The 14334-nt window shown below is 38.7% G+C and overlaps 1 protein-coding gene across 13 annotated transcripts in view; it reads left to right on the top strand.

Annotated features, from left to right (window-relative positions):
* LOC308177537 (uncharacterized protein) overlaps positions 1 to 14334 on the top strand; it is a 53901-nt gene that overhangs the window by 18796 nt on the left and 20771 nt on the right. For 9 of the 13 annotated variants that reach the window (XR_013939189.1, XR_013939190.1, XR_013939191.1 and 6 more), the window contains one exon: positions 6792 to 6891. The exons of 2 other annotated variants lie outside the window; for them this stretch is intronic. Coding sequence is in view for 3 of the 11 variants with exons in the window: in XM_080555015.1 (XP_080411141.1) it covers positions 6792 to 6891 (100 nt within the window). In the remaining 8 variants the exon portion in view is untranslated. 2 more of the 13 variants (XR_013939192.1, XR_013939193.1) reach the window with 2 other exon arrangements.

Raw genomic sequence — 14334 nt, forward strand, 5'->3', positions numbered from 1 at the left:
GCCTGTGCATAACCCTCTTCTCATTCAAGGTTGAACCAGAAACAAAATAACTTTCTTAAAAAGTTAGGATTTTATGCAACTTCTGGCACATAATTAAATTGCCGATGTCAAACTGAAAATGGCATTTATTAATTGTGTAATAACTATATTTGTTAAACTTCTTTCTTCCCTGTTTAGAATTTAAAAGTATTGCTGTTCTTCATCCTTGCAGTCAGCTAGAGAAGCCATGTTGCAGAAATTAAGGTGCTCTGTGGAGAGGCTGCCTTGTTTTCTATCCCCTTTGAATACTGTATGACTTTGGAACTGCCTTCAATGAGGTCTGTGTGTGGACAGCCTTGTTGATCAAATTATTTGGGGGTGGGAGGAGGACAACAAAAAGACCCCCAAAAAACTTAGGCCCAAACACAGATTTACATGTTATTTTGTTTTTTGTGTTTTTTTTCCCTCCTAGAACTTCAATACAAAAGCAGAATTTACCACCAGATTGTGAGGAGGCCATTGTAATGATAATCCTGAGACAATCTAGTATCTCAGAAAGAACACTTCAAAGTTGCATGTTCTTGAAGACAGTACTTGCAAGGGGCATGTTTAAATATGCCAGGCATGCAGACTTGACCCTTCAGCCACAACAATTACCTGTTCTCTTGAGATAACGCAGACAAGTGATTGAATAACAGAGGCCAGAACAGAGAATCAATTCTGTGCTAATGAGCATGCAAGGCTATCAGTGAAGCAAATAGCACACAATTGGTTAGGTTAAAGACAATATTAATCTACTCACAGTGAAAGGGAAGAGTGCTCCTGACCCTATGAAATGCATTGTGAAAGTTAATTTTTGACTTAAGTGTTTTTGTCCTGAATGTCTTATCCACTTTTGGTCTAGAAAGTTATGGAGTCCCAGAGTTATTCATTAATAACCTTTCTGTCTTCTACGCATTTAAGATCTGCATTCAGATCCTGCAGCCCCACAGTACCATCTTTTACACTACTGTTAAGTTAGTTTATGAGCCACTAGATTGGTTGAGAAACATTCCCGTCCCTTAATGAGTACAGGTGATGGCACTGACCAACTTCAGTTGGACTGCAGCTATTTCTGACATCAGCTTTTTCCTAGACTGTGGTGAAGATCAAGACCCTGTAGACTGACATTCAGATATTGTGAAATAATTGGGGGTTTTAGTGGCTTTCACTAGAGTACAGTTAAAATGAATTAAAAAGTACATACTCTTATTTGTGATACTGTTGCTTACACTTAATATCTACCATAGTATTCTCAGCAGCTTCTATATTTCTATACCATGAGGTTGCTCAGAGGTGTACCCAGCGTCTAGAACCCTCTGGGCAAATGCAGCAGGCCGTAGATCGCAAGAGTAGACAATGGGGCTTTCCTCAAGAGGGTGTGTTTCTTGAGTAATCCGATAGTGTTTGCAAGTCTCTGGTAGAAGATACGTTTTTCACTTGTACCAATCCACATCCCAAACTGCCTGTTTATCTCCATTGGCAGTGACTGATTTGCCCCCCCCGCCCCCCCAAAAAAAAATTGTAGCACCTGTGTAGTGGGTTTACGTGGCATGGTTTTGGTAGCAGGGGGCCATAGGGGTGGCTTCTGCCCCATGTTTGGTAAGGGCCCCACTGCTGACCAGAGCTGAGCCAATAAGTGGTGATGTTTTGTGCCTCTGTGAGAGCATATTTAAGCCAGGGGAAAAAAAACGCTGCGCCACACAGCAGCTGGGAGAGTGAGAGGAGTGAGGAACAGCCTTGCAGGTGCCAAGGTCAGTGAAGAAGGAGGGGGAGAGGTGCTCCAGGCACCAGAGCAGAAGTCCCCTGCGGCCTGTGGTGAGGACCATGGTGAAGCAGGCTGTCCCCCTGCAGCCCATGGAGTACCGCGGTGGAGCAGGGTTCCACGCTGCAGCCCGTGGAGGAGACCATGGTGGAGCAGGTGGACCTGCACTGACGGAGACTGTGGCCTGTGGAAGACCCCTGCCAGAGCAGATTCCGGGCCAGACCTGAAGCCTCTGGAGAGGAGACCATGCAGGAGCAGGTGACCTGGCAGGAGCTGCTGCCCGTTGGGGATCCAGGTTGGAGCAGTTCGCTCCTGAGGGATGGACCCCATGGTACGGACCCATATCTGGAGCAGCTCTTGAAGAGCTGCTGCCTGTGGGCAGCCCACGCCAGATCAGTTCAGTAAGGACTGCATCCCGTGGGAGGGACCCCACAGCACAGGGGATGAGAGTGACCAAGAAGAAGCGGCGGAGAAGAAGTGCTGGAGAATGACCATAACCTCCTTTCCCCTGCGCTGCTCAGGGGGGAGGAGGTGGAAGAGGGGGGCTGGGGGGGAAGGTGCTTTTGGTTTCTTTCCTTTGTTTCTCACTTCTCTAGCTTGTTAGTAATAGGCAATAAATCTTACTATCTCCCTACACTGAGTCTGTTTTGCCCATCACGATAATTACTGTGCGATCTCCTCGTCCTTATCTCAACCCTTGAGCCCTTTTCATCGTATTTTCTCCCTGTTCCTCTTTGAGGAGGGGGAGTGAGAGAGCGGTTGTGGTGAAGCTCGGCCTCCCAACCGAGTAAAACCACCACAAGGTAGAACCTCTGACTTCTTAGCAGAGAACCAAATTTTTAATCTTCTAATCATCCCCCACATCTCTATTGGGAACACCTTGTTTCCCCAACTTGTTTTACCCACCTGAGTAAAACCACCACAACCTGTCTTAGAACTGTTGGCAGTGCACTCTCACCTGATGGCTGCCAGCTCACCTGGCTGGATGATTCATGGTTTACTTTTAAGGTACAAAATAATGCTGTTCTCACTAATCCTCTAATAGAATATTCTTCCTTTATTGGTGGAAAGCACTCATAACCTTGCTTAAAGGGGGCAATTACTTAATTTTAAGATCTAGAAACATGTCTTTTTCAGCTTTTTCCTGAATGCAGACAATCCAATGTGTGTAGTCTGATGCTCTGCACATATCTAACTCAAAAGTGCAGTATTTATGCCCAAATGATTAGCTATTATTATTATTATCATCTTTTATAAACTGAAACTACTTTATAAGTAAAAGTATCCTATTGCCTATTAAGTGTACTTTCATAATATAAACATCACAATCATTACTGATTGGAACCCTGGCTCTGTAGTCTTAAACTATGACATTAGGACAGAAAGGTCTTGTAACAGCATTTAATCAGTTGTGCCAAGGAAATGGTGATCACCTTTCAGGTGAATAGTCAGGGATAATGTTTGAGATAGTGCAAAGATAGCTTGATCATAATTCAGTTTTTTCCATATGTTCTCAGCTCCAGTGCTGTCAGTCCAGTTATTTTCAGCTGTGTGTTAAACAAAATTACATGTTTAGAAGATGTTTTTATCTTTTTGCAACTACAGGACAAACAAGTTACTGACTAAAGTTTGTTGGGGAAGTCTATGAAATAATACCCACTTACCAAATCTGTTAAAATTTTAATTTATTTGGGACTGTTTAGCTCAGCTCAGTCTTCCAATAATAGCTGGGAGATCTTGGTGCAAAGTGGTGATAGTGTGGTAAAATTCAGTCAGATGTGTTCAGTAATTTCTTTGTGTGTATAAACAGCGGAAGTGGGTATTCTACCTATATCTTGTGTAGTCAGCACCTTTTAAGTAATGTTTTGAGGAATGTTATCAAATACATTATCTTTACAGCATTTTTTTTAAAAAATAGCACAATAATGAGAACAGAAAACCTGTGTAAATAAGGAATATGCATGTCATTAGGTGAACTTAGTGTTCTTTCTCTGGAATTTGGGGTCCAAGTTGCATTTCTCTCTTTGCTCTCCCTCATTCTTCCTTTTTGCACCCTTAACTTGGGTCAATCAACAGTTGAGACACAATTCCCACAGTCTTCAGGCAGGTGTCACCTGCATCTCTCTAATGTTATATGCTTTATGACATAGATGTTTCCCTGGAGGCTGGCTTAATCCTTCACAGTTGAACAAGGTGAACCAAGATGCTGAGGAACCCGTTTATTGAAGTCAGCGCTAGTCCTTCTCTACTGAGATGGAAATCTTTACTCTGCTGATGAAGCAATTTGCTAAATATAACTATAGTGGATTCAATATAGGAATACATCCACCTAAAAATGTGTGATTTTAGTTTTTAATCTACTACTTAGTAGATAGGTATATAGAAAGACTATTTTGAGAGATCAAAAAGAATCGGGAAAATAGAGTAGACAGAGTGAGCAGGGGACAGAAAGTAATGGAGGAAAAAACTCTAGAAATTAAATTTTAATTTTTTTTTTTTACCATACAATACCTTAACTGTTGTATAGTGCTATACCTTTAGACATTTCTCCTTTTAAAAGAACACCAGATGTGTTTAATGACTGCAGGGATGTGGCTTTCTCTCAGCACAGCCTGTAGTGTTGGCTATTATACCATGTGAACTGGAACTGCTAGACTACTTGTGATCGTCAGACTAGTCTAGGAGGTTTAGAGGTTGTTTATGATATTTTACGGAATCTGTGATGTATGTATAGGTTCTAAATTCAGATATTGTAAATCAGGAGTCCTTAGCAGAATGTACCATGCCAGATTTCAGCACTTTAGCTAAAATAGAAGGAGATTAAGTTACTTCATGCTTTAGAAATTTGTCTTTTTACTTACAAATGCTCGAGTTTGAGTCATGATTATTATTTCTCATAATATATCAAATATAGGAAGGATTAATGGGGAAACTGTCATGCTATCTTCCAGAGTCTTGTCCTCAACATACCTACTAATAGTATTGTGGCTAATTACAATAGGAGGAATTGAAATTCAGATCATCAGATGAGGTGACATAAGTTTGAGAAATTGCCTGCCTTTAGTGAAAGTGTAATTATATTTGAAATGTGAATAACACAGACTTCATGAAGAAAAGAACCTTGTTAGTTGTAAATGGTCCAGCTCAGACACACTTTATTATCTTGCTTTTGCACATATAAAAATTTTGTCGCAAAATATTTACACTTCTAATACTTTCCCCAAGGTCTGGATTCCATGCTTAATGCATCTTCTCGAACTGAGCTGTAGGATTTTCTAAGTGAGAAGCGGAAAAACATGCTGTAGTAACTAAATAGCTGCAAACTTTTTTTTCTGTCAAAGGTGCCTTTTTTGGTCACAAACCCACAAGATTACTGAATTTAACTCTAAGTGGGGATGATCTTTCACCGTAAGTTTTTTTCTCTAAGAAAGTGCTTTAATACAGAAACAGCAGTTGGTATATGTCTGAGCATCCATTACAGGAAGAAGTTCGGTTTCTTGTATTGCTGTTTTTTTCAAACTTAAATTTAAAAATTTTATAGTTTGATTACTTCTGAGAGGTATATATTTTTAAATGTTTCAAAACTTTAATACAAAACTAAGTTGAACTTCATCTAATTTTTCCTTTTTTTTTGGTTTAAACTGAGTTTATGCTTGTAGCTCCCTACCTATAATCCAAAAGTTTACATCCCGAGAAACAGTGTCTAGCAAATATGGAAACAAAATCAGGAATTTCACTTTGTGTTGACCAACACTGAAAAATAACCAAAACATTTTTTTTTCTATTTCTTTCACTCTGTCACTTCAGTTAATCTAATGAGTAGAAAAATCCATTATTCCTCTGTTCAAGTAGCACCTCAGGAGATAACCTAAGCCAAAGAACTTCGAATGAGTCTGTAGCCTTAGTCTGTGAAAAAACTATACTTCCTGGCTCTCTCAAATCTCTGTTCACATTTCCTATATCATGTTGTAAAAAGGATCCTGTACCTCAGCTGTTACAGTTCACAGTTAAGAAGTTAATGATGTATTTCAAGCGCTAATGTGTCAGACAGTTGGGTTTGTGGGTGGTTATTTTTGTGTGTGCGTTTCAAGAACATGTTTAGATAAGAAATTAAAGGTTGCAAAAAGTGTTGGAGTATGAATTAATTTCTAGGTTGTCAGAAAACATTTTTTCATGAGCTGATTGAATTTTAACTGGACACGTATCCTGGGCTGGGGGAAAGCTTTTCATTGAGTGTTCAGTACCATACTTCCAGTAAAAGACCCATGAAACTCTTCAGCACTTTCCTGTCTATTCTTGTGTGTTGTCAATGTCATTTATCTTGCACCTATGTTTTCAAATTATTTTGTTCCACGAAAGTTAATTCTGTGGTGCAATTTTGATTAGTCAATGTTTTAAGAAATTTTATAACTACCTTGCCAAAAAAAATGTTGCATACAGAACGTTACCTTTTTTGTTGAATGCAGCTGAGACATATCACGCACGAAACAGGGAAGATAATTTTTCAGCTCTATTTGGAAGTTGTTAATCCTTAGCTGAAGCTCCAAGGTTTTGTTTTTCAGCTAACATCTTAAAAAGGAATAAGATTTACAATAAAACAACAAAAAGGTGGAAGACAGGACTGAAGTAAGGTTTCTAGAACTGGGCATATTCCATTATGCAGAAAAATATCAAGGAGATAAGGAACTGCCTCCAGTTATGAGGGTGGGGGGGAGGTTATTTTCATGTTTGTTTTTAAGGAAGCATTAGCTCTTTTAACATTTTGAAAGGTAGGTAAAAAGTGGTTGATCTTTGCCAGTGAGAGCAGAGTAAAACTAATTGATTAAAGACCTGTGAAGAAAACATAAATTAAAGTACAGGAAACTTTACAACTGTTTCTACTGCTGTGTATATGTTAGGAAGAAACTGTAGAGTCGTCATAATCTGAGATTATAGACTAGGTAATTTAACTGACCTCTCTTTCTAGGGAAAAATAATAAAGTTTTCCCTTTCTCTTCTCCGCCATCAGGTTTGTACAAGATTTGGTGAAAGAAAACATCTTACACTGTTAAAGGTTTGCAGTCACAAGCGAGGTTATTATTCCCCTGGTTTCCTCTACCAAAACTCAGGTACTGTAATGCTAAACAAACCTAGGTTTTTGCAATATTTATATGCAATGCATTCTGGCTTTGCTTGTTTCTGCAGGTGAGGTCAAATGATTTTCCAGTAGGATCAGATGAATTGTATCTGTCTTGCTTTACCATACTTTTTTCATTGTTAGAAGTACTATCTTGCAGGTACTGAAATTTTCACCACCTGTAAAAACAATTTCTTAGACTCACGGAGGGAACTTGAATTCTGTTTAAGAATGATCAATGCCTCCATTGTTGCAAATGCAGTGTTTTAAAGCTATCATTTGATAGCTTAAAAAAAAAAAACATAGGAGAGAGATTAAATAAAGTGAATAATCAGGATGCTTACTTTGTTTATGACTAACCATTCACAGGAAATAGTGCTCATCACCTGTCTGAAATGAAAAGGGTAAATGCTCTTAGAGAAAACTCCTGAAACAGTGAATTCAATTAGTTGTCTAAAAAAAAAAAAAAAAACCACCAACACCGCCATGCACTTGGACACCAGGCTCAAAAGTGAAAAATAACTTTGCACTTGGGTTCCTATGGAGAAAGAGAAGGAGCTCAGTCTAATTTGTCTGAGGGAAAGGGGAAATGGGAATCACCAGTCATGTTTCTTCATTGCACATCAGATTTCTAAACTAGTCTTTTAAACAACGTTTTATTTTATTCCTTCTAACTTGAGTTAATGGTATGAAAATAGCTTCAGAATATACAATTTCCTTTCCAATTTCACGTACTAACAAATCCTTTATTAGACAGTAGTGACCTTCAACACTTCAATAAATGTTTTTGGTTCTTTTAATTTTGCCTTACAACACCATTTCTCTGTCACTCACCAATACAGGGAGGACGATGATGAGCTTTTAAACAGTTCATAAGGAAAGTGTAGAATGGATTGGAGTCCTCATTTGAATGAAAAGACTGACCATTTTCAGCCTGTCTGAAAGAGGAGTTTTGATGGTCTGTTACTTGTCACTCAGATGCAGTGCTTTTCTAGATAAATAGACTGGTAAGAGAGATGCAAATGCAATCAAAAAAAAATAGTGCAAGGTGCTTGGAGATGATCATCTGAAGCAAGTGTTGTGGGTTTTTTATTTGCTTTTTTTTTCCTCGTTTTCTGCTGTTTGGAACTGTTCCAGTTAAGTGACCACATATTCCAGCCTTTTACAATTCTGGTCAGAACACTTTCTTTTCAGGCTACTGTTTTCACATGGTACCTGAAAATGTTTTGCAAAACAAACCCTAATTCTTTCTACTTAGGTTACTGCTTGGAATATTACTTCTAATGAGAGTGAAGACTGATTTACTCAGTGCTTGCTGTCACACAAGCAGAGATGGCAGTGGTGTCTGAGGCTGCACAAATGAACTGGAACTGATATTTTTGTCTGCTTGAAATTCAGAGGTCAAACCTATGAGGTCTTTTAGTAGAATGCAGGAGAAACTTGCATCAAAAGTGCTGGACTTTGGCAAACCCCCATGAATTCTTTTACCAAACACCAAGCAATGAATAGACAACAGCTTTTCACTACACTCTCAGGATTATTCCAAGGGGAGGAGCCTGTTTCTTCAACGTGCTTATTAGAACACAATTGTTCGTTTTTTTTCCTGTTGTGCCACATACCTAAAACTTATCTTTTGTCCCATCAGTCCCTTCTCAGAACATTGCCTTAGAACAGACCTTAGAGCTCATACCAAATGTGAAGCAAACCTGAAATCTCTTTTTCTGGACTGATAACTTATTCTGGACTGATAACTTACTTTCAATGAGACATGCATTCTGGATACAGGTATATCATAAAGACTGAAACCTCACTTTCCAGCAGCATACCGAGCAATTTCTAGAGGGATATGGCTTTCTGGAACTGACTGAACTGCTTTACTAAAACCTGGTTTATATCTATTAAAAAGGTAACAGTCATTTGAATGACCCACAGAGGTATCTGATATGCCTTGCAGGCAATAACATAGGGTGTAAACAGATCCATTTGGCCAATAATAAAATGCAAATGTCTTAGTTCATATTTTTTATAAGTAAACAGAATTCTTGGACTGAGGAGTTTAAAGAGACTGCATTGATGTTTATTTTTTTAATCAATAAATATACCTTACCTACACTGGAGGAAAAAATTGGAAATCTGTAAGTGGAAAATTTGAAAGAATCTGCAAATACTTCAAGCTGTCCAGCTAACATATGAGTAAGTTTTAAGATGCTGGATGAGCGGTGTGATTGTTTTAGACTCAAGTCTTGAGGCAACAGCAGAGTCCATGCTGTGTTTAGATTGCTATATTACAATAATCACAGACACAATTACACAGGCTAAGAGTATCATAAATTCCCACTGTCTATTTGTTGAGTACAGCCAAATGTTAGAAGTATACTAAAGAGGATTGCTCAGAAGCATCTGGGAGGTGAATAAATGAGTATTAGAACTGGACATATAGAAGACTGGGTGTACATGCAGCAAAGGAGCAGATAAAGGGAGTGGTGGCAGTGGCAGAAGTAGTTTTGAGGATGGAAAAATAAAAGGATCTGGGAAGGTTACAGCAAACTGTTTCACAGACTGTTAGACAACTGGGTATCAGTAGAGGTCCAGAAACTACCTGCCAGCTGCTTCCTTCTGCTCTTTGCAGGATAAAGTCTATCTTGGCTATGGAACCTAGATTCTAATAATGGTAGAGAACCATACCTAAATCATATGACTGAGGAAAAATGCACTGAGACTTTTTCTATTAAAAACAGAAAACTGCAGGTGGAAAAGAGTTCTGGAAGATGTAAGTATAATGTAGAGTCAGGGTAATTTTGTCTTAATATATTGACCTCTTCAAATGGACCTATTTTGTGCCTTATTTAGTTACATCTCCCTTTTTTTAAAGCAGTTTAGGACTATGTATTTGAGATGCTCATTTTCTGCCTCCTGCATGCTTCTGTAATGGCTCCAAACATTCTTTCTACACTGCAACAGTGACTCCCTTCTTTTTTGTTCTTCCTTTTTGTTCCTTTCCTAGTTCTGATATAGTATTGCTTTTCATGTTCTTGCATTTTGTGTCTTTCTGCAATATTTTAGAGTTTGGAATGACTATGTAATTTCAGCCCTGTGTCATTAAAGCTCTTGGTTCTCTCTCAACAAATACGCTTTGCAGTTACAGAATATTCACAAAACTGTTCCTGTGGTCAAATAGAGGTTGTCTTTTCCCCAGTAAAGATAAGTTTCAGAACACTCTGTAGAGCTCATGCTCAGTATTGTGCTATGGAACCTATATGAGCTCTTGATCCATTAATACTAATTTCTTTTAGGGTTCTTTATACTTATCTGCCTCAGGGACCTCAGTCAAGACTAATAGGCTCATGAACTCCCTCTGTGATTTTTCCTTGAGGAAGTACATGTTTTCCATGGCAGAAAAGCCTTGGATTCGCTTTGCCTTGCATAGGCCTAACCAATGCTACTTTATAAATGGATTTCCAGGGAACTTCTGGACCACTGTTCTTAGGCAAAGGCATCTGCTATTTTCATTTACTAACACCTCTACTAAAGAAATTGCTCAGGACCCAAGTCCTGTCCCACCTCCAATGAAGTCAGGGGAGCAGACTCTGCCACTCTATAGAAGTGGCGCAAGAACAGATAAATTTATCTTTGAGCTGTTTCCCAACATGAAACAATCTTCACGCGCTTCCCAAGGCAGGTGGACATTGTCACTCTCTGAGCATAAAAGTTGATAAAAGCCTTTGGCTGAGTAGTGACCCACTGTCAGAATTTAGATTTCATGAAAATTGTTCATCTCTGACCACTCTATAACAGTTTGCCCTCTCTGGCAAAAACAGCTATTTTTTGTAATACACCTAGCTCTCATTTTTCTTTTCCCAAGAAAATGGGATTAGTACTGTTGGTTTCTGTCATGTTCTTCATCCCTTAGGATGCTCAGTGTAACAGGCATTATTTTCGCAGCAAATATATATTGTTTGACAGTTTACACAATATTTCCTCTCAAGGAGAGTTCGCAAAACTCCTGGTGTAGAGAGAAGACACAGGAGGAAAGAACTGAAGAAGACTTCGTTATTGGTGTGGGTTTTCTGTGGTCTTCTCTTCCCCCTTCTCTCTCTTCCCCCACATTTTTACCATGTAAGTTCAGGAAGACCTGATTTCCAGTACCTGTATTCTATTTCTCCTAGTCCTATGCCCAAGTTTATTCAGTCAACATCTCATTCTAAGTCTAAGATTCTTGCCAAAACCATATGTGCATACAGTCTATTTAGGAAAAAGAAAGATGTCTGTTAATGCTGCATCCTGGAAATTCTCTCTGTCTTTTTGAATCCTTTCATTTCACTCTGCTACATTAGAAACAGATGGCAATCTGTGATCATTTATGGGTGTTTGTGTATCTTAGTTATATTTTCCAAGGAAAACGGGCTTACACAAATATGCCAGGTTTATATGCTGTCTTGTCTGACTCAGATCTAATTACAAACTTTTTTTTCAGCCAAATTAGAGAAGAGTCTCTAGAGTCTCTAAAATTAAATGCCTAGGATTTTGTGAAAATAAGTGCCCAGAGAAAGGGAGACCGAAACCCTTCAAATATTTGATCCTGCAAAAGTGATAGACTGGAGTTGTTGCCTCAGAACTAAGTGGAAAGTGACAACTTTTACCTAGACTGATGGTTGTTTGTGTTTTGTGGTTCTTTTTCCTGTGTTCCCATGAAAAGTTTGAGTCACGTTTTTTTTGTCCTTATTTTGTGTGAACATGCCTTGTTTCTGGGTCCTTTTGCCCTGAGAATATAAATTAATGACTTATTGACAGATTTTGATATGGAAGCTTTTATTTCTCATCAGTAACTAAAATGTTTGCAAGTCTGAGTTATCTGAATCGTCTTTTCTCTTTCTATCACACACACATTATGAAAAATTTGTAAGTAAAACATTGTGTGAGGTAATGAGGAATGTCTGTTTGAGTAGATTATTTGCAGTGTTTATGTTCAAGTGCGTTAACACTTGAAAAGTTGTGACCAAAGGTTGTATTTTCTGTTTTGGGTCTGGGTGCGATAAACAGCATGTTTTTTCTACGTTTGTAGATTTTACGTTTCTATCTGTGTAATACTAATGATGCGCTCTGATCCTAGTAAGAGGAAGAGGTTAGAGGTTTGCCCAGAACATGCTCCTGTGTCAGGAAGCCCAATTCTGGCTTGAGCTTCTGAGATCTCTTCACATATAAATGAAAGTGACATACAGGATAAAATTTTGACACTGTCATTAACTGAGCTGTTAATTTTAGCAGGATCAAGAGTCTGTGGCTAGTCTCCAGGCTTTCTATATCTGTTTCATATGTGCATCGGGATGCAACCTTTATCTTCATTTTCTAACTCCAAAAGAAAAAAGTTCTCCCATCATGACTGAGCGGTGAAGTGAGGCAAGCATGCCATTGTCTTAGTATTTTCATTTTAATAATGAAATGCTTGCTTTAGTTAGTGAGGTCTGCCTTTTTTAATTAGTAAATAAAAGAATACTGATTGACTCCACTTTTCCTGAAAGGGATCTTTATGTATACAGGAAGGATAGAGGCGAAGGACAGAGGAACAAAGTAGATCTGATGATCTTGGGGCCATGTATTGGGCCTAGAAGTTTGTCCATCACTCTCCCCACAGTTTACCTATGATGACAAATGAAATTAAATACTGCTGTAGTAAGAGAAATGAGACTGGAATGAAAGCAAGGGATTGCTTTAACATTACAAAATAGTTAATGTTGAAAGGGACCTCTGGAGTTCATCTGGTCCAATCCCCTGCTCAGGCAGGGATTTCTGTAACAGGTTGCCCAGAACCCTGTCCAGGTGGCTTTGAAGATCTCCAAGGAAGAAGACTACATTACTTCTCCAGACAACCTATTCCAGTATTCTTTACCTGCACAGTAAAGTGCTTTCTGACCTAACCTCTTGTGTTCTGGTTTGTGCCCATTGCCTCTTGTCCTGTTCTCGTCCTGTCACTGGGAACCAATGAAAAGCCTGGCTCTGTCTTCTTTGCACCCTCTTTTCAGGTATTTCTACACATTGATAAGATCCCTCTGAGCCTCCTCTTCTCCACACTGAACAGTCCCAGGTCTCAGCCTCTCCTCATAGGAGAGGTCCTCCAGTCCCTTGATGACCTTGTTGGCACTCTGCTAATCTCTTCCTTTGTGAACCACACTTCTGAGTTGAAAATAACTGACTTTCAGAAAATATGTTCCGCTTGATTAGTATCCTATCAAGAACTTCAGGACAAAAAGGCTTCTTAATAATGTTGTCTAAGGTGAAATCTTTCCAACTCTGTCATTGTTCATTTTCAGCTAGGACAATAATGTTCCATATTGTAGCCTTTTTCATTTACAAAAATAGTGCCGGAGTAACTCTGTTTGTCCCCAGAGACAGAACCAAGCGGAAAATACTTAGTTGTGCTAGTTACCAGTAAGAAAACACCACTTATTAGCTCCCTATTATTGCTGAAATCTTAAATGACAGCTTTCAAAAAAAAAAAAAGCATATGCAAGCCAGTTCTCCAGGACTGTTCTTCCTTGATAAGCAAACAGGATTTTACTGTAAATTGCTGAATGCCTAATCCTTCCTATTACGCATTACATTCTCCATTTTTGTTAGGGGCAAAAACAAGGAGAAATGCATCTTGTTTGAATTTGGAATACAAATTGCAATGATTTATTAATGAAGCTCAGAAATGTTGATTATCTTAAATATTTGGCATGGAAGAGAGTCTTTATTCACTGAAATCACTGTTGTCAGCCTCTGGGTTGATGGTGTTTTGTTTTTTATTCTTTTTTGTTGTTATTTATTATGTTATTTCAGGTGATATACTATATACAACCTATTCCAACTGGGGAACCTCGTCAGCCAGTACTTAGTTGAGGAGCTATGCAGCACAAGGATATTATTTCATTAGTATTAAAACTTAAAATAAAATCTGCTCCATCTTGGATTTATCCAGCTCCTCAGAAACTGAAGTTTTTTCAGCAGAGCACGGGCATAATCTTTTAGGGTGTAGTGGATGTCAGAGTCCCTTTTCCTTACTCTTGTTTGGTCAAGAAAGGAGGAGACAGCAGAGAAAAGGTAGATGGAGAAATACCATAGAATAAATGAGGTATTTCTGGGTTTTGTTGGTGGCTTTTGGCTGGGAAAGCCTTGATTTAGTTATTTATTCATATTTTTGCCTTGGTTTGTAGTCTTGACCTGAATTAATCGACTGCTAACAGTCTTTTTGCCTGATGTTCTCAGTTATCTTCATCAGTTCTGCCCTTCCACTCATTTCATGAGTGCCTACTTTAGGGTGAGGATGTATACAGATGCTGCATAGACAAGACGGAAGTTGGAAATGGTCAATAAAGTAACAGCAAAAATTGCTCCAGTATTTGAGCTAATGACAGCAGAAACAAAAGCACCCAGGGCACCTTCCCCACCCCCACCC

Source organism: Anser brachyrhynchus (assembly GCF_964034855.1).
Source record: "Anser brachyrhynchus genome assembly, chromosome: 14".
NCBI lineage: Eukaryota > Metazoa > Chordata > Aves > Anseriformes > Anatidae > Anser > Anser brachyrhynchus.